The 17883-nt window shown below is 49.1% G+C and overlaps 1 protein-coding gene across 6 annotated transcripts in view; it reads left to right on the top strand.

The window, feature by feature from the left end:
• Positions 1-17883, top strand: part of KIF6 (kinesin family member 6) — a 386396-nt gene that overhangs the window by 346346 nt on the left and 22167 nt on the right. For all 6 annotated transcript variants that reach the window (XR_009604951.3, XM_060615407.3, XM_060615405.3 and 3 more), the window contains one exon: positions 16776-16860. Coding sequence is in view for 5 of the 6 variants with exons in the window: in XM_060615407.3 (XP_060471390.2) it covers positions 16776-16860 (85 nt within the window). In the remaining variant the exon portion in view is untranslated. The remainder of the gene's footprint in view (positions 1-16775; positions 16861-17883) is intronic.

The following is a 17883-nucleotide window of genomic DNA, read 5'->3' as shown; positions in this document are numbered from 1 at the left end:
GTTGAGAGTGCTTTGCAGAATTTAGTTATGTGCAGTTTTCCCTCTTTATTGTACTTGCCACCCTGAATGGTATACTATTGTTGGTAATGCAGATGAGGCTGGTCGGCAAACATTTCTTTAGAACTTAGCCTGTGCCCGGCATGGGTCTAAGCTCTCTGCATGTAGTCTCTTCCTTAATGCTCCTAAAATCCCCATGAGGGAGATACTGCTATTACCCTCACCTTACAGTTAAATCCCAAAGGGGATAAGTGAACCTGCCTTACTTTGCTCAGCTAAGGGACACAAATGCACACGCGTGTCCAGAGCATATAATGTAACCCCCATGCTGCACTGCCCTCTGCCCTGTTCAGGGCATGGTGGAGTTCACAGAGGGACCAAGATCTGATGCCTGCCTTCAAGGGGTTTCTACTCCAGCCAGTGTAAAGGGGAAATACATGAAAAGGTAACTCTTTATCTAATTTCAGATTTAGATACATATATTATCCTGTTCTCTGTACCCCAAACCAATTCAACCTTGGCCTCCTCCATGAAGCCTTGCCTGGCCCCTTCTCCCCAAGCCTTGTTTGTCCCCCAGCCTCACACACCTTGTCTTAGAATGTGTATTTCCATAGCTATATTCTCCACACTGAAATGTGAGCTCCTGGAAAGCTGGGTGCAGTCAAATGAATCTTTGTACCCCTAGCAGCCAGCACGGGCAATAAATAGGCCAAATCAATACCTCCCCAGATGACTTCCAGACTCACACATCTTGCAAAAGTATAATGAGACATCTGAGCATAAAATAAAATCAGTCCATTTAAAAGAAGTAGAAGGAGTAAGTGCTTTTGGACCCCACGGCTGAGCCTATTACTATACAGAGGCAATAAATTTGACCCTGTCTTATCTAGCCACTGAGCAAAACGAGAAGCACCCAGAGCCACATAGGTTTCATTTTCCAACAACAGGAAGCGGACTAATTTATCTGCAGAAATAGAATTTCTTTTGGAACTAAACACAAACCAGAATTTATTGTGCAGACCCTTATTAAAGGACACTGAGTGACACGGTGAACGATATTCTTCAACTGCAGTTTTACAAAAGATACCGAAATGTTGTTCAAGCAGATGATTCTTATATCGACCCTCTGTTAGAGCAGGAGGCCTGACATTAAAGCATAACTCATTGAAAACGTTTATGTGAGCGGCCGAGATAATCTGCTCCAGGTACTCTGCTCTCTGATGGTTGCACAGAGCAGGAATAAAACCAGGCGAAGCCAGCCCCAGCAACATGGGCTGTGGCTTCTCTCTGAAGTGTCTCTCTTGAGCAATATTGGGTCAGTGCCAGGCTCTCGTTCTGCTCGCCATCGAAACTCTACCAAATGCCTGTGATTAAAATTTGAAAGACATGTGGCACTACCAGTAGGTGAAATGCGTCAGATGAGAGGGACAGGCCATGAGAGCTTTGGGGACTCAGCAGAGGAAGTGGCCCCTGGCAGTTGTCACCAAGGCCACGGGCCTGGGCTGAACCATGAGGAATGGGCAGGATTCAGAACCTCAGAGAACTCAAGAGAAGAGTGCGGAGGTAGTTGTTCTGTGGAGGGTGTGTGGGGGGGAGGAGGTGTATGTGGAGGTTTGTGTATATTGTGTGTATGGTATGAGTATGTGGTATGCGTGGGGGGGTGTATGTGGGGGCTGATGTGTGATGTGTGTGTGTGTGTGTGTGTGTATGGGGTATATATATTTGGTGTGTGTTGTAGGAGGTGGTGTATGTGGGGTGTGTGTGTGGGTATGTGTGTGTGTAGTATATGTGGGCAGCGGGGATGTGGGGGTATGTGTGGGGGGTGTGGGATGTGGGGTGTGTGTGTGTATGTGGTGTGTGTGTAGGAGGTGGTGTATGTAGGGTTTGAGTGTGGGATGTATGTGAAATGGGGGGGTGAGGGAGCGATGTGTGTGTGTGTGTGTGTGTGTGTGTGTGTGTGTGGTATGTGTTTGTTTTGTGTGTGGAGGGTGGAGGGAGAGGACTTTGTCGGGGAGTGATTTGAAGTAGTCAAGGGAAAGTCTAAAATGGTGAGTTGGGCCAGTTCACTGAGAGCCTTGAATCTGAGCATTTATCTTACAGGCAGTTGAGCCACTGAATATTTTTGAACAAGGAAGTTTTGGTCAAAGAGGCCTTTAAGGAAAAGGAAGCCCCAGGCAGACATTCATTCCAATTCCTCAGCATTTCTAACTGACCTAGGAGTAAATAATCTGTACCGCCCCAGCCCCATCCCCTTGCCCACCTTGCCCTGCACTGGACTGGCCCTCTGGGGACGCACGCTTCCAGCCCAAGTTCAGGAAGGGCCTCCAGTACTTCCGGCTGTCTCTGAGGAAATCTGCTGCAGACATTGCCCACTTAGATACAGCGCTGCCCTGGGGAGCTGCACGCTGATCACAAGCCATGCAGACTGGCCTGGCCCCTTGTGGGTAGGTGGTCAGTCAATTATCTTACCTGTGGTAGATGGAGGTGGGGACATCGCTGCCCTTGAGGAGCTCACAGATACGCCCAACACAAGCTATCCTTGTTGGCTGACACCACACCTTTCTCTCCATTTATCCCTTGACCTACCGGAACATTCCATTGCTTCTATTTGTAGGCACGTTTTTCATATACTGTCACAGATGATAGAAATAATAATCATTAATAAATAAAAATCCATGAATATGACATTGGCAGGTTCCAAGTGGCATCTGAGATCCCCCCCCCCCACCACCAGATACTAGCCTCTTGAATAGTAGTCCTCGCCTCCTCTCCCTGGCCCCATCCCTCTCCCCACCCAAGCAGCAGAGATCCTTTGAACAAAAGCCCCTGAGAACAGTCTATTGTGGCTGCAGTATCACATGGGCCCTTGATTGCCACTGGGTGGTATGCACTACCTGACCCTGAGAGTGGGGCAGGGACAGCTCTCAGTGCCCAGCAGGGGCCTTGAGGAGGGTTGGGAGAGGCACTGAGGCCACAGGCTGCCTAGTCTACTGCCTTGTTCTAGCTTAGAGTCCGCTGCCGAGTTCTCTTCTCCCAAGCAGAATTCCTGCAGTGGCCTGCTGCTTTCCAGAGGCCTCTGCCATTGTCACTTTCTCCCCTTTGGTGTAAAACTGTTTTTTGAAGACTGAATCTTGAAATGCTTTGTGGAATTCTGCTGCTGGGGATGACAAGCCTGAGAGAAAGCAAAAGGCCGGAGCATCATCTCTTTATTGATCAGACTTCACTGAGCACCTAGTCTGACCCAGACGGTATGTGCAACCAGGAAGTGCAGGCTGTGGAGAGGAGCCACTGACTGAGACAGAACTGGAGGGGACCTTCCTGCATTATCTACCTCAGCAGCTTTCACAGTGGGTGCTCTGGGGCCCAGGTGTTCTTAGGGAGTGCCAGTGGCAAGGCCCCAGGATTTTTGCCCACCCTGATTCAACCGAGGCAACTTCTGTTTCTCTTTTTGCCATTAAGCCTTTGTTTGAAGAAAATGATCTGCAGTTTTGTAACACATCTTCTTTCAGACCTTATGACCCTGTTTAAGACATTTCCAGAGGCAGATTCCCAGCTTCCCTCCCCAGAGCTACCTCTGTTTCCTCTGGACTCCCACAGGACTCTGCTTATACCTCTAGGAGAGGACTTATCACACTGTGTGATCATTATTCAGTCTTTCATCCATTTCCACTCCTTGACAGAGGATCTTGATTTCTCCAGCACCGAGATTTCTCGAGATCCTGTGCCCAACACATCCTGAAGCGGAGCCGGCATTCACTGGTTGCCTGTTGAATGAACAAATGAATCTAACACACCTCAGCCCTCAGGTGCCACGATTTTACCTCTTTGTGATTACAGAATTCCTTAAGACATGCCGGAAACATTAGCCTTGGTGAGGGGACGCATGAGGGCTTGGATTAGAGGTGACTTCATCTTCTCAGAAAGGAATGATCAAAATGTGACCACTGGAGGAAAGCAGAATGTAAAGGAAGCAGCTGCCCCCAAAGCTGAGATAGCATCTCAGTTGGTTCCAGAAGAACTCAGGTGGCTCTGTAAGACCAGTGGTAAAGTCTCACCACCTGAGTCGATTCCATCCACAGTTGCTTGTGAATATAGGGCCAGCTTCTATGACATGAAGCCAAACGTGGCCAGATTCCCAAACTCAAGATGGAGGCTGGGAGTGAGGAGTCCCCACACCATTTCCCTGCCAAGTTCCCAATTGCCAAGGCTCTACTCCCTCTGGGTAGTTCCAGACTGCCTTGCTAGCGATTCTGGAGAACAGAAGGAGGCTCTGGGCATCAGCCTTGAACTGCAGTTGTGATTTAGTAAAAAGAACACTCACCTTGGAATCAGGAGGGCCCTGCTTGAATCATGCCTCTACCATTTGCTAGTCACGTGACCTTGGTCCATTTACCTTCCCGAATTTCCATTTCCCTGTCCATGAGAGAAGAACATCTACTCCCCAGGGTGTGAGTACCTAAGTGAGGCATGTAAGTGATGGAGCCAAGGACCGCATAGATGCTCAGCAGATCATCATGGCCCCTGAGTCTGAGTGCCAGGAGCCACACAACCAGACGCCCAGGCAGCGGACACAGCCCCCTGCCACAGAACCTACACAGCTCTGGGCCAACAGCACCAGTCGGCCTAACTGGTGGAGGTCACCACATTTCCGCATTCACGTCTCTCTACCCACTTGTGTTCACAGGCAGCATTAATCACTCAACCTTGCAAAGATACAGTCTCTGTCTCTCCCACTGAGCAGTGATGAAGGATGATCCAGTTGCCAGGGCCATTTTATTCATCATGCAAATGTGCAGGAACCATGTATGCTACTTTGAATGCATTAGGCATTTGACCAATGTCTTAGTCAGCTGGGGCTGCCAGAACAAAAGTACCATAGACTGGCTGAGTGATAAACAACAGAAATTAGTTTTTTCACAGTTCCAGAGGCTGGACACTGGAGATTAGGGTGACAGCATGATGGTTCTGGTGAGGACCAGATGGTTCTGGATCTTCCTCTGGATCACAGACTTCCAGCTTCTCATTGTGTTCTCACACAGGAGAAAAGGAGTAAGCTAGCTCTCTGACCTCTTCTTATAAGGGCGCTAATCCCCTTCATGAGGATTCCACCCTGTGACCTAATTACCTTCCAAAGGCCTCACCTCCAAATACCATCACACTGGGGATTTGATTTCAACATATGAATTTGGGGGGGACACAAACAAACATAGACAATAATATACAAACATAGAATATATAACAAACATATACAACATATGTATATATATGTTGTATATGTTTGTTATATATATATGTTATATATATACATATATACATATATATACATATACATATATACATATATATGTTAAACATATATATGTTTGTTATATATATGTTGTGTGTGTATATATATATATATATATGGTATATATATATATATATAACATAATAAACGTATAAAATATATGAACATATAAACAGTCAAATAGAAGACAAAATTCTAGCCTCTTGATGTCATCTGCTAGGCTAAAATGTATTGTGGCTGGCCCCTTACAAGTGATAAAAATCACCACTTGTGCTTGGTGAGTCCAGCCCAGGGAAGGTCTTAGTGTTCCCCAGGAACAATTCTGTTACATAATGGAGCTAGATAAGACTCATTGCCCCAAAAGCTCATTTCCCCAAAGAAGTTGATGATGAGTTTGAGGAAGACCTATCAACAGGAAACCAGCATTGTTCTTATCATAGCAAACAGCCAAACAAATAAACAAAAATAAAAACAGAAGATAACCCAAAGGTTCCCTAGTAGGCAGGTAGAGAAATGAGCTATAGCTGTGATATATTCATATTGTATGATATATCCATATGATATATTCATATAATTCATATTCATATAATGGAACACCATAGAGAATTAAAAATGAATAAACTAGAACTCCATGTAGCAATGTGAATAAATCCCAAAAACACGATGATTGCAAGAAAGACAATTGCAGAAGGATATATGTGGAATGATACCATTCATGTAAATTCCAAAATGGTCATCATTGTGTATCAGGGGAGAGGAATGGGAGCCTTGTGTTATGGTGAAAGATAACATAAGTAGAGAAGCACCTGGGTAGCTCAGTCAGTTAAGCATCCAACTCTTGATCTCAGCTCAAGTTAGGAGCTCACGGTTCATGAGTTGGAGCCCTGAGTCAGGCTCTGCTCTGACAGCTCAGAGCCTGCTTGGGATTTCTCTCTTTCTCCCTCTGTCTCTTCACCTCCCTCTCTCACTCCCTCTCTGTTTCTCTGTCTCTCTCTCTCTCAATAGCCAATTAAACTTTAAAAAGATGGCATAAGAACAGAAAAATGCATAAAACATATGTACAGATACATAGGCCAACAAATACTTACAAACAGAACATCTTTGCAACCTCCTCTTAGGTCAAGAAGTAGCTAAGTAATGAAGTAATTTTAAGGGACATTAGAAATGCAGGGTGAGAGTGTGCAACAGGAAGGGAAGGTGTGCAGCACCAACAGGACAGTGTTATCTTTGGGGTGGGGGGGGTGGTAGTGGATTGGAGAGGGCCCTACGGAGGCACTCACCACTCCCCTGACATCGCAGTGTTCTCATTCAAACACACACACACACACACACACACACACACACACACACACCGGAACAACTGTGGCACACTATCTAGATTTTTCCAAATACAGATGTGATACGTGGGTGTTATTTGTATCACTCTCTGAACTTTTTTGAAATGGTTTATAATAACTTCCAGAACTCGATGAAGGCTTAGATTCCAAGGAATCAGAGATCAAACAAAATTTATTGTTCAGTGGAATCCCTGTGATAGAAGTGGTAGTAAAACACAAATCCAGATTCGATTCTGATTAACCTTAATTTCCTCACTACTGTTTGTGTCGGGATCGTTTTGCTTAAAGATGAGAACAGAGAATTTACCACTTCTCATTTCCTTCTCCAGGCACTTGTATCCTCTAGGAGGGGCTTAATAGCTAAAGACCAGTCAGTGTGCCTGACATGCTGAGCAATGCAGGGGAGGCACTCATAAGACCACCTCTTGTTGTTCTTCCACCATCTCTTTCAGTCCCCTTGGTAGGGACAGTTCTGCCTCCGTGCTGGATGGAAGTTGGACAGCCCAGTAACTCAGTTGCTCATTCATTGTTAATTACAAACAAAACAAACAAGAACCAAAAACATTAGTCATTTTATACTGTAACTACCACCTCAACGGTTCAAATTTCACTCAAAGCTAAGACTTCTCTCCTTTTCCCCAGCTAAGACCAACAGCCAGGGGGGAAAGGCAATGCACTCAGCCCCTTCTCTAAGTCACTTCCTCCCTCAGCCTGCTAAGCTCGATTTCCCAAGACTCTAAGAGGGAGTTAGAGAGAAGGAGGAAAGGCAGTTGGTAAAGATCTCACTTGACTGGTACTTTGTAACGTGGCTTTGTGCTCTCTGGGCCTGACAGATGTTCCAAGCTGGCTCTTCCTCAGTTGGGGTACTTTTATGGGTCCCTGGAGGTCCTTTGACCTGACGCAAGCTACCTTATTTGGACAATTCCTTACCCACTTTGAGCCTTTATGGGTCAGGATCCAAACACGAAGCAGATTATTCAAGTTAATAATCAAGTCAGGTATTAGAAAGACTGTTGAAGAAAAGCCTATTGGCAAAGGTGTTAGCAGAGTGCAGAGAAACGCAGAGTTTGTAACAACAGCAGGGTAGGAAGCATTGCTGCTCCTAGACCTGAGGGAGCAAGAAGAGTGAGTACTTCCTAGAACCTGAAGACAGAAAGGGCTGTGCAGAAAGGCTCAGTCCTTCTGATAGGAGATATGACCTTCAGTCAAGCAATGCATCCAGCTCATGGCACCTGCAGCAACATCTGAGGGAATAAATACCTCAACCTCTCTCTCCTCTGACCCCTCCAGTCACTTGTCCATGCTCACCATTGTCTGAGCCCAGCCAGAAGGCAAGGGGTAGGAATCCCATTGTTCCAGCGGCAGCCACAGGGTGGGGGGGATGGTGGAGGTGGGGAGTGGCAGAAGAGTAGATGGTGGAGGGGGGACTTAGGGGAGCAAAAGAGATAGGTGCAGGGCTCAGCCCCTATGCATCCTGTAGTCCACCGCCAGGTTTCTTTCTACGTATGCCATCACCCCTCTGGGTGGCCCCACTAAAAAGGATGTGAGTTTTAAGTGTGTGCTGAAGGGTGTAAGTGACGTGCCGGAGCCAGCTCGAAGTGGCTCACGAGAGCTCACCGTGTGCATCTCTTCCCAAATCCACATGCAGGAACATCACGCTGGTAGCCTGAAATCAGCCATGATGGGAGTAGCTGCACCACAAAAATTCACAAGTGCTGCGACACTGTAGGACTTTTTTTTTTTTCTCCCAGCGAACTTGTTAAACATTTACCAGCACAGCACTGATCTAAGGTGGCCTTAACTGGACTCTGTTCCAAGCTTATACCCCACATTGTTTCCACAGGAGCACAGCAGCAACTCTCTGGCCTTGCTCCTGGCACACCAGCCTGGGCCCTGCTGGAGAGTTCTCTGGTGGGAATCAGATTTCTGTCTGCTGCGTGCACATACACACATGCGTGCGCACACGACACCACCCCACCCCACACACACACACATGCACAGATTCCTAAGGATTCTTACCAAGCTTTCTGAGTGGTCTTCAAACCTCCTCATGACCTTTGAGGGAAGGGGAAGGTCTTCCACACACATCACCCCCAGTGAAGACGATAAGGCAGGCTTAACACAAACCGCGAGCTTTCTTTAAAGAAATTGTCTTCAAACATTTCTTTTGGCCCCTTTCTTTCTTTCTTTTTTAATGTGCATTTATTTTTGAGAGAGAGAGAGCACATGTGAGTGGGGGAGGGGGGAGAGAGGGGGACAGAGGATCTGAAGCAGGCTCCATGCTGACAACAGAGAGTCTGACGTGGAGCTTGAACCCACGAACCGTGAGATCACGACCTGAGCCAAAGTCAGATGCTTAACCGACTGAGCCACCCAGGTGCCTTGGCCCTTTTCTTGATGTGGGGTATTTTGGTTGTCTAGCAAGCACTTACCATCATGTTTGAAAATATGCCAGCTCTACTGCGTGGTCTGTCTCAGAAGTCACTTTTGACTCTAGTATGTAATAAATTTTTTTGAAACAAACAGATTGATTTACAAATTGGCTAGTAGCAGATAAGTTTTCCAAAAGTGGCAGGAGACAGTTTTATTAAGGATCCTCAATTCAATTTCTAAAAGTTCTGAAATGTCTCTCATAAGCCAATCAAGAGGATTGACCAAATGCCACTAACCATCATCATTAGGGGTTTTTATAGGAGGAAGGCCCGTGCTCCCTTTTACCAGCATGAGAAAAACTGCCCTCCTGAGAGGTCGTAAGTGTCCTGAGAACACTCCAGACTGTCTGGTTCCAGTGTGACAAACATGGAACTGGGTTTTAGGTTTGCTAAGGTTCTTGCTAATTTCCTTCTGAAAAGCCACTCAGAATGAAGCCTCTGGTCACCACCAGTCAGTGAGGCCGGAGTGGCAGACAGCAGACTCACCAAGGGACTCAGGCTTTGAGAGAAGTCCTGTGTTCAGAAATGTGAGTTGGCTGAGGAGTGAGGGAGCCTCAGTGGGCTGGAGAGCCGGCAGGAGCAGCATCTGGACCCTCAGAAGAAGGGCCGCCGAGCCAGGCTCTGAGTGGCTGCACCAGAGAACGCTGACGGCAAACCAAAGATGGATCTGGGGCTCCAGCAGAAAGGACCGCAGAGAGAGAGGAGAGTTCCTATTTGAACAGAAGCAACCATGGAAGGGAACCTGTGCCGAGCTGAAGCGAGGAATGGCACTAGAAATGTCTTTTCCTGTGTCTGCAGTATGCTCCTGGGGTATGCTTGTGAGTCCACATGGACCCTGGAGCACGCTGACCCTCTGTGCAGTCCACATCCTCCACAAGGAACACGGGGGGAGAGAGGCAGCAAATGACAAAGGAGAGGCCACCATCCAGGGGCATGATCTTGGGCAGAGAATCCCAAAGTAGAACAGGGGAGGTTACTCTGGTGGGAGGAGACGGCAGACAGCCTTCTACGGGGGTGCCTGGGATTGCGTTTTGCTCTAAAAAAGCATACCAAGCAGTTCTCTTTTTTGTTTTTATTGCCTATTTATTTTGAGATAGAGAAAGAGAGCATACGAGTATGTGAGTGGGGGAGGGGCAGAGAGAGAGGGAGAGAGAGAGAATCCCAAGCAGGCTCCACATCCTGAGCGCAGAGCCCAATGCAGCACTTAAACTCACGAACCCGTGAGATCACGACCTGAGCCAAAAGCAAGAGTCAAGATGCTCACCCGACTGAGCCACCCAGGCACCCCCAAAAAGGCATACCAACGAGTACTGATTGTACTGAAGCATGGCGGCTCCCTGGGGGGAAGATGGCTGCAGTGCCTGTGGGCCTGTGGCTGTTGGGTGTGAGTGCACCCCAGAGATTATCAGTCACAGCCATGTGTCTGCAGGGCATTCATCACACCCTTAAGTCTGACCCGCCACGGGCAGGGAAGGTGTTAAAAAACCAACACCAAGATGGATGGTGGCACTGAGCACCTGTCAGTGTGTGATTGCTCCGACCGACAATAAATTTGAGCCATTAAACAGGAAATGGTCTGATTGGAAAGCCAGGATCTTTGCCTCTGAGCTGCTGACCATTGTGGTAATTGAGCCCCTGACACCATCAGTCTCCATAAGAATAGACCCTTTGACCTCTCAAACAGGTGAGGCTGAGTGATTCTATGAGATAGTTTAGCCCCCAAAGGCCCAGAGTCGGTGTTCAACAAGTGAATCATTATTGGATAGCCGAGGAGGCCAGGCTGGAATGTCTCCCTGGCCCTGAGGTATTGTCTGCCATGGTAGAGCCGTATAACTCATGGCTTCCTCCCACGTAGGGCACTGGACCAGCAGCTGCCATGTTGGGCCCCGTAGCCTTTGCTCTATGGAAGCCTTCAGAGGCCCACAGGGGCCCTTTTGGCGCTGGTGCCTGGTTGGAGATTTCAGTATTTCCTTCCTTAGGACTCCTAGGACAAAACCAAGGAGACAAGCAGGCTGGCTCTGGGTATTCCGGCGGCTAAACTTGGGAAAGGCGCAGACTCCTCACAAGCCAGCAGGCGAGCTGCAAATACCAAGTGGGAACAGGCTGCGGGCCATGGTTTCGGTTAGTAAAGGGCAGTCTTCACAGGCCAGCACTCGAGAAGCAGCTGAGGCTTTCTCTCGGCCCCGGCCCCAGATCTGAAAGGCATTCATGGAAAAGGGCAGTGCCTTCAAATACCAAGGACAAGTCAATACCGACTTCAATGATCTACCCCATGGCTTCCTTCATTATCAGACTCACTTCCAGAGGAAAAAAGCGCCAGCTTTGAAGTGAGACAGAACTGAGTCCTGACCCCAGCTCTGCTTACTAACAGTGCGATCCTGGGCAGATTCGTTCCCCTGGCAGAGCTCAGTTTCCCCCATCTGTAGTGGGGGTTATGAAGATTATATAAGATAAGGCACAGGAAATCCCTGATCCATGGAGCAGCCTGGTGGTGGATATCTTTACTCAGATTTTGCCTACCTCCTACAAGGGCCAAGTTCAGGCAGCCCCAGGCCTACAAAGAGTGTGTTTTCCTTGCTGCAAACCCCTGGGTCCCTTTCCCCACTATGGCTCCCAAAAGTCTGGAAGGTGGACAGGGACAAAGGGACACGCTAGCCCCATATACCATCCTATCCAAACCTCTGCAGAGTCTTCATTCCTTGTAACTCCTGCATGGAGTACTTGTATTGAACCTGGGCTCAAAATCTTGAGCAGTGTTTCTTAACAAGGGCTGAACAGATCAGAGTTACCAAGGAACCTACTGGAAAATTCTAAGTCAGTCTAGAGCAGGGCCCGGTTGCCTCTGTGCTTTGACCGGCTGTACACCCAGTAGAGAGTCACTGAACCAAAGAAATGAAAGTCTGAGCATTTCAGACACTGAATAACAAATAGGAGTTTTGGGGTGTGTGTGTGTGTGTGTGTGTGTGTGTGTGTGTGTGTGTGTGTGTTTGAGAGGAGGGTATAGGGAAGCAGTAAGAGGAGTTACAATGATCTTTTCAGTGCCTCCAAATCCTGCCAGGCAGGAGGGGCCCACAGGAGGCCAGCCTTCCCAGCAAGAGCCCCTCTTGCCCTGGGACTGCTAACCCCTGAACACACTGCCACTTCAGAGGTAGGGTCAGCCTGGGACTGTGGGTACCCCGTTTGAAGTTTCAGATACTATCTGACCACTCAGGGCTTCCTGCTCGTGTGACATTCAGATCTACGGCTGCTGGAATAAAACCCTTCTTTCTCGCCTTTGTATTGCTTTGGAACCGGCTGCTCGAGCCAATTCACAGTGTCACCTCAGAGGCCATTCCAGGCTGTGACCCCCTGTGCTCCTGTCGCAGCCAGAATCCTGTGCTTGAAAGGAGGGCCCCCTGGGCCTCCTGTCAGGTGACTGGAGGCTCTGTCCCTGGCCACAGTCCCAGTGGGCACAGAGACCTACAAAGCCCGAATGGCCTTCAGTTACTCCCTCTTCCTCTGTTCTTGTTCAGCCGCTTTTGTTCCCTTTGCTTTCAGTTCCCAGCACCCCTTTCTCTTCGGGGAAGACTGATAAGCCCAACCTCAGGAAGCATCAGAAGCAGCCAGGGGCTGTCTCCTGGTGGGGTTACAATGCATTTCACTAAGCAGGCATCACCTTTGGCAAGAGCCCACTGGTTGCCATGACAACATGGACAGTTTGTGTCCTGGGGATATGTTGTGCCCTCGTTCTGGCTGCCCTGGGGTCCCTTGCCCCAGCTTTCTTTCCCACATCCTTTCAATAGGCTTACAGCATCCTGGCGCCAACTCACATGAGCCATTCTTTAGTTGGGAACAGCTTTGTCTCCATCAGCAAAACACTGCTGAACTTAGCTATCAAAGGAATAGATCAAGCTATTTCTCTCCTCAAAAGGCTCCAGGCTCTGTCTCTCTCAAAGCTAAGGTCCTTAGCATGGCCCACAAGGTCCTACACCATCTGGCCTCAGCTCCCACCACTCTGCCTTACCAACTTGGCCAGACACACTGGCCTTCTCGCTCTTCCTCAGAAGTACCCTGCAGATGTACCTCAGGCCCTTGGCACTCACCGCTGTACTCTCTGTCCTGATTTCTGCATGCTCGTTCCCTCCCTTCATTCAGGTCTCTGCTGCCTCCTCAGAGACATCTTCCCGGCCACTCTACCTAACATAGCAGCCCTCCACCTCTTTATCCAGCTTTCTCTCCTCAAGGTGCCCTTCAGCCCCTGGCATTATATCAACTCAATTTTGGGTTGGTTTAATGTCCACCTTCCCCAGAAGACTGCCCCTTGAATGGGGAAAGCTCATTTGTTCCATCAGCGAATGAATGACCGGCCATGGATTCGAAGCTGCCTTTTCTATCTGGTAGCTTTATGGCATTGTGCAAGCTACCTGGTCACACAAGCCTTGGTCTCCTTGTCTGAAAAACACAGGTGATAATATCTGCTAGCTAGAATGACAGAAATAAATGAAGCAGCACAGAGAATAGAACCAAGTGCTTGCCCCGCAAACGGTAGCTGACATCGTCTCCCATCTTTGTGTCAGCTGCTTTCAGAGTAATGGTGTCCTTGCCCCAGGCTCCCGGACACCCACACACCTCCAAGGCACCTGCCACTGATCTGCCACGGGAGTCTGCAACATGCCCAGGGAAAAAACAGCCAGCAACGGGGTGAGGCGAGAGCCCTCTCCTGCAGATGGGCTCTGCATTCATGCCAGGGCAGCCATAGCCTTTATATGGGAGACCAAGTCCTCTTGGCCTCCACCAGGCTGGGTGAGACGCCCCTGGGTGGATCCAGTAGCCCTGCCTTCACCCGCCTCCAGAGACCTCTCACGGAGTGCAGCTGAAGGCTGCCCAGCCCGCCACTATAGAGGAGGGTCTTCACGGATTTTCTCAGGGGTTTCCTTGGTGTGGAGCCAAAAAGTGTTGAAAGGAGGAAGAAGATTCACAGCTCTTCTTTTTCGACAGGCTGGAAGATATGTTTGCTCATTTCTGAAGCTGTTACGAGACGACAAAACATTGTGTCCATTTCAAGTCCTACCGTTAACAGTGTGATGGGAAGATACTATCTTCAGTTGATCACATCTGACGTTTTTCAGAGGGCAAGGGCCGGTACACACGTATGGCATTGAGTGTGTGCTACAGGCGGAGCCTAAACAAAGCACAGGGGAGATACAAAGAACAGAGGGACCAATCCCCGCCCTCCAGGGGCTTCCGGGCCTCTGCCTGGGGGAGCGTGGCCAACGTGCGAACAGGCAGCCAGCTCCTCAGGGCTGGAGGGCACTGCACCAGCAGGGGTGATAGGTCGTCTTCAGTTGGCGAGCCTAATGGTATCTGCATCTCCTGTGTTTAGGTGATGGAGTAAGACCCTTGTCCGGTGGGTTTACAAGAGACAGTTGTCACCTGACACAAGGGAGAGGGGGTATCAGGTGCCTGGAAGATAAAAGACAGACTCCTGATCTGCTTAGCATATTTATCAAGGAGTTAGATAGTGACATAAAAGGCAGCCAAAAGGGAAAGAATAAAGGCACGGCGGAATGAGGACCTCTCAGAAGGCTAACCCCCCAATAGATGGGAAGTGTTGAGTTTAGGATCAAAAGGACAGTCACGCTGAAATAGGAGGTGTTTTGACAACTACTCACAAAAAATGTGAGTCTTTAACCACAAGCTTAATAGAGGCCGGTGATAAACTGACATGGCCATGACAATGACAGAGCTGCTGAAGAACAAAAACGGCGCTGGGGAGGCTGCCTGATGTAAGCATTCAGCTCTTGAGAACCAGAAAAATTTGAGTTCAGATCCCATCTCTGCTTCTTAGTAGCTGTGTGACTTTGGGTTACGCACAGCCCTCTCTGAGCCTCAGAATCTAACTGAAATGAGACGGTAAGACCCTCCTGGTTATATTGAGAATTCATAATAAGGTGAGCAGGGCACCAGCCCAGTGCCGGAGAGAACTTGGCAGCACTTAGCATAAAGCAGGCATTCGATAAATGGTCACTGTTAGTAATTTACCTGCTATAGAAATATAGAATGTACATTTTTCACAGCTTGGAGGGCCATTCTGTACCATGTCCCTTTCAGACCTATCTAGAGTATTATGTCCAGATTTAGACTGTGATCCTTAAGATTAGTTAGAAAGCAACCGTGTCACTGAGTCCTTAGGTGAGGGAACTGGGCAGAGTCCGCCTGTGAATAAAGCTCCCGATACATGGTTTTTACGTAATGTTGTTGTTGTTGTTGCTGTTGTTAAAATCTCTAAAGAACCGTCAAATTAAGAAGGGAGACATGCTATGCTGCTCCAAAGATCCAAAGTAGGGGGAAAAAGAAGTTAGAGGGGCAGGTCTCAGCTCAAAGTAAGAGGAAACAGTGCTGCACACAATGAAATGGGTTACCGTGCAAAGCGGTAAGCTCCCCACCACCGGAAGTGTTTGGGCAGAAAGCAGATGACCATCTGTCAGAAATGTTAACAGAAGGAATTTCTGAATCCACGGCCCTTCCAAACAAACAAAACCGGATTTGGATCCAGGTTCCTGAAGTTAGCCTGGCCAAGTCAACCTCTTTGAACCTCTGTGCCCTTCTCTCTGCAAAATGGAAGCAATAATGCTTCAAATGAGTACTAGAAGGATTCAGTCTGGAGCGCCTGGGTGGCTCAGTCGATTGAGCGTCTGACTTTGGCTCAGGGTCATGATCTCACGGTTCGTGGTTTCGAGCCCCGAGTCGGGCTCTGTGCTGACAGCTCAGAGCCTGGAGCCTGCTTCAGACTCTGTGTGTGAGTTTTTCTCTCTGCCCCTCTCCCGCTCGCACTCTCTCTCTGTCTCTCAAAAATAAACATTTAAAAAAAATTAGAAGGATTCAGTCTGATCATGTCCAGAAAGCACCCAGCCCAAAATAGATTCTCCCCTACATGGAGTAAGAAGCAGAGTGGTCCGACTTCCAAGACACCTTCCGTGAGGCTAGGAAGTACAGAGCAGCCGCAGAGACCCCTGGGAGGGTGAACAGACCCCACCCACCAGGCTAGAAGAGGCCGGGCTCCAGAGGAGCACACTAGCCAGAGCGGGCAACTCTGTAGCAGTGGTCGGCATGCATAGGAACACAACCGTCACCAAGGCCTCGGTAGGGTCCTGTTGCCCCGGCTCATGGGCAGGGCATCCGAGCCTGTTCTCAGCTCTGGCTGCATGTCAGCACTGCTTGGGCAAATCAGGCTTGGGAACCTCGGCTTTGGAGGGAAATCCAACACAGGGGACATGATTTGAGGCTATGAGATCCTCAGCACCTCAATTGGTGTGAAGACAGATGTGACAGATGTGAGACAGTTTAGTGATGTCTTCTTGGTTTCTGAGGGGCTCTCTAGCAGAGGATGGGAAAATGCTATTTTGCATCTTCCCTGGGGATTCAAGAGGAAACAAGTGAACTCAACAGTAAAACGATTAGTAGCAATGTAAGGCCCAATTGTCTTCCAGTGACAGATGTTGGACTGTGGGAGGGACAGCTGAAATAGTCATGGAAACCTCTCCTCCGAGGCTTTCGCCAAGCAGATATTGCCACTGAAAGGAGGGGGCTGCAGCAGACTCCCATCCAAAGGCCCCAGAAAGTACTCACAGAGGTACTTTCACCTTGAGATGCACTTTACTTTGTCCTCTTCCCTAAATATCACACTCCTCCTTTTACATTTCTTCCTTGTTGGAGTAACCCATTGGCATCTCTCTTCCGCAGGCATCTCAGAAAACGTAGCCATGCCTTCTATGCCAGACTTGCTGGAAGAAAAGCTTCGATCACAACTGGAGGAAGAAAAGATAAGGTACCCACTTTTTCACCCCCACACACCCTGACCCCAGCCTCCTAAAGCTCTCGGGGACGACCCATGTGCCGCCCGGGGCCAGGCCGAGTGGCCACTCCCCAGCCCAGGTCTGGAGCTGCTCTGGGAAGTGGGTCCAGTAGTTGAGTCCTCAAATAGCTGGAGGGAGTGCTGCCTTTGAGCAGACAGATGTGGGATGCAGAAACCACAGGCAGGATGAGGTTGGAATCGGGAGCAGAAAGCCTAGCTGGGCCCTGGAGCCAGTAGAGAGGTTGACTTGGCACCTTGACCAGCCTGAGGTCCCAGACTGCATGCAGCTCACTAGTCTTATCTGCTGCTGCCATCTAGGGGAGTCAGGAAGTATGACCACGGAGGTCTTCCACAGGCCGATCTACCCCTCTTTCCTCCTGAGGCTCCTTATCTGCGGGGCGTCCTGAGAACATCACACCCTCTTGCAGCCATTTAGGGTACCAAAATGATCTCACTAACAGAGGAAGGAACCTCCAGCATAAACAGACGCGTGGCCGTCACTGATACTTAGCATGGCCACAGAATGTCATGCAACGCTCCAGTCCAACGTTGTAGTTCATGCATTCATTTACACGTTCGACAGATGCTTGCTCTCTCCTCCCTGCCATGGGGAGGCCCTGGGGAGAGCAAACAAGGCACTTTCCCAGCCCTCGAGGAGCCTATGGTGTCATTATGACATGCCACCCGGTCACTCTGGCCTCCCCACCCCCGACACATCCCTGCCACCCAAGACTTGGGGAGGACAAAGCCCCACTCTGAGCCCCCAGACTACTCCTCATGACTGCACCGTGTGTCCTGCCAGCATCCTCCCTCCCGAAAGCCTTGTGCTGCCCTCCCACACCTGCCAGTGTGGATTTGCCCCTGGGTTATCCTCTTTCTCCCTCACTCTGTTTATTTTTCCCAGTTTCTTCCCAACCCACTCTCCTGGTGGCTTTACTCCACTCTGTGTTGTCCCCTTAGTCCACATTTCCTGCCTCAGGGTCATCTCAGGAGCCA

Source organism: Panthera onca, chromosome B2 (genome assembly GCF_046562875.1).
Source record: "Panthera onca isolate mPanOnc1 chromosome B2, mPanOnc1 haplotype 2, whole genome shotgun sequence".
NCBI classification, from domain to species: Eukaryota; Metazoa; Chordata; class Mammalia; order Carnivora; family Felidae; genus Panthera; species Panthera onca.
This window is presented reverse-complemented; position numbering and strand designations above follow the sequence as displayed.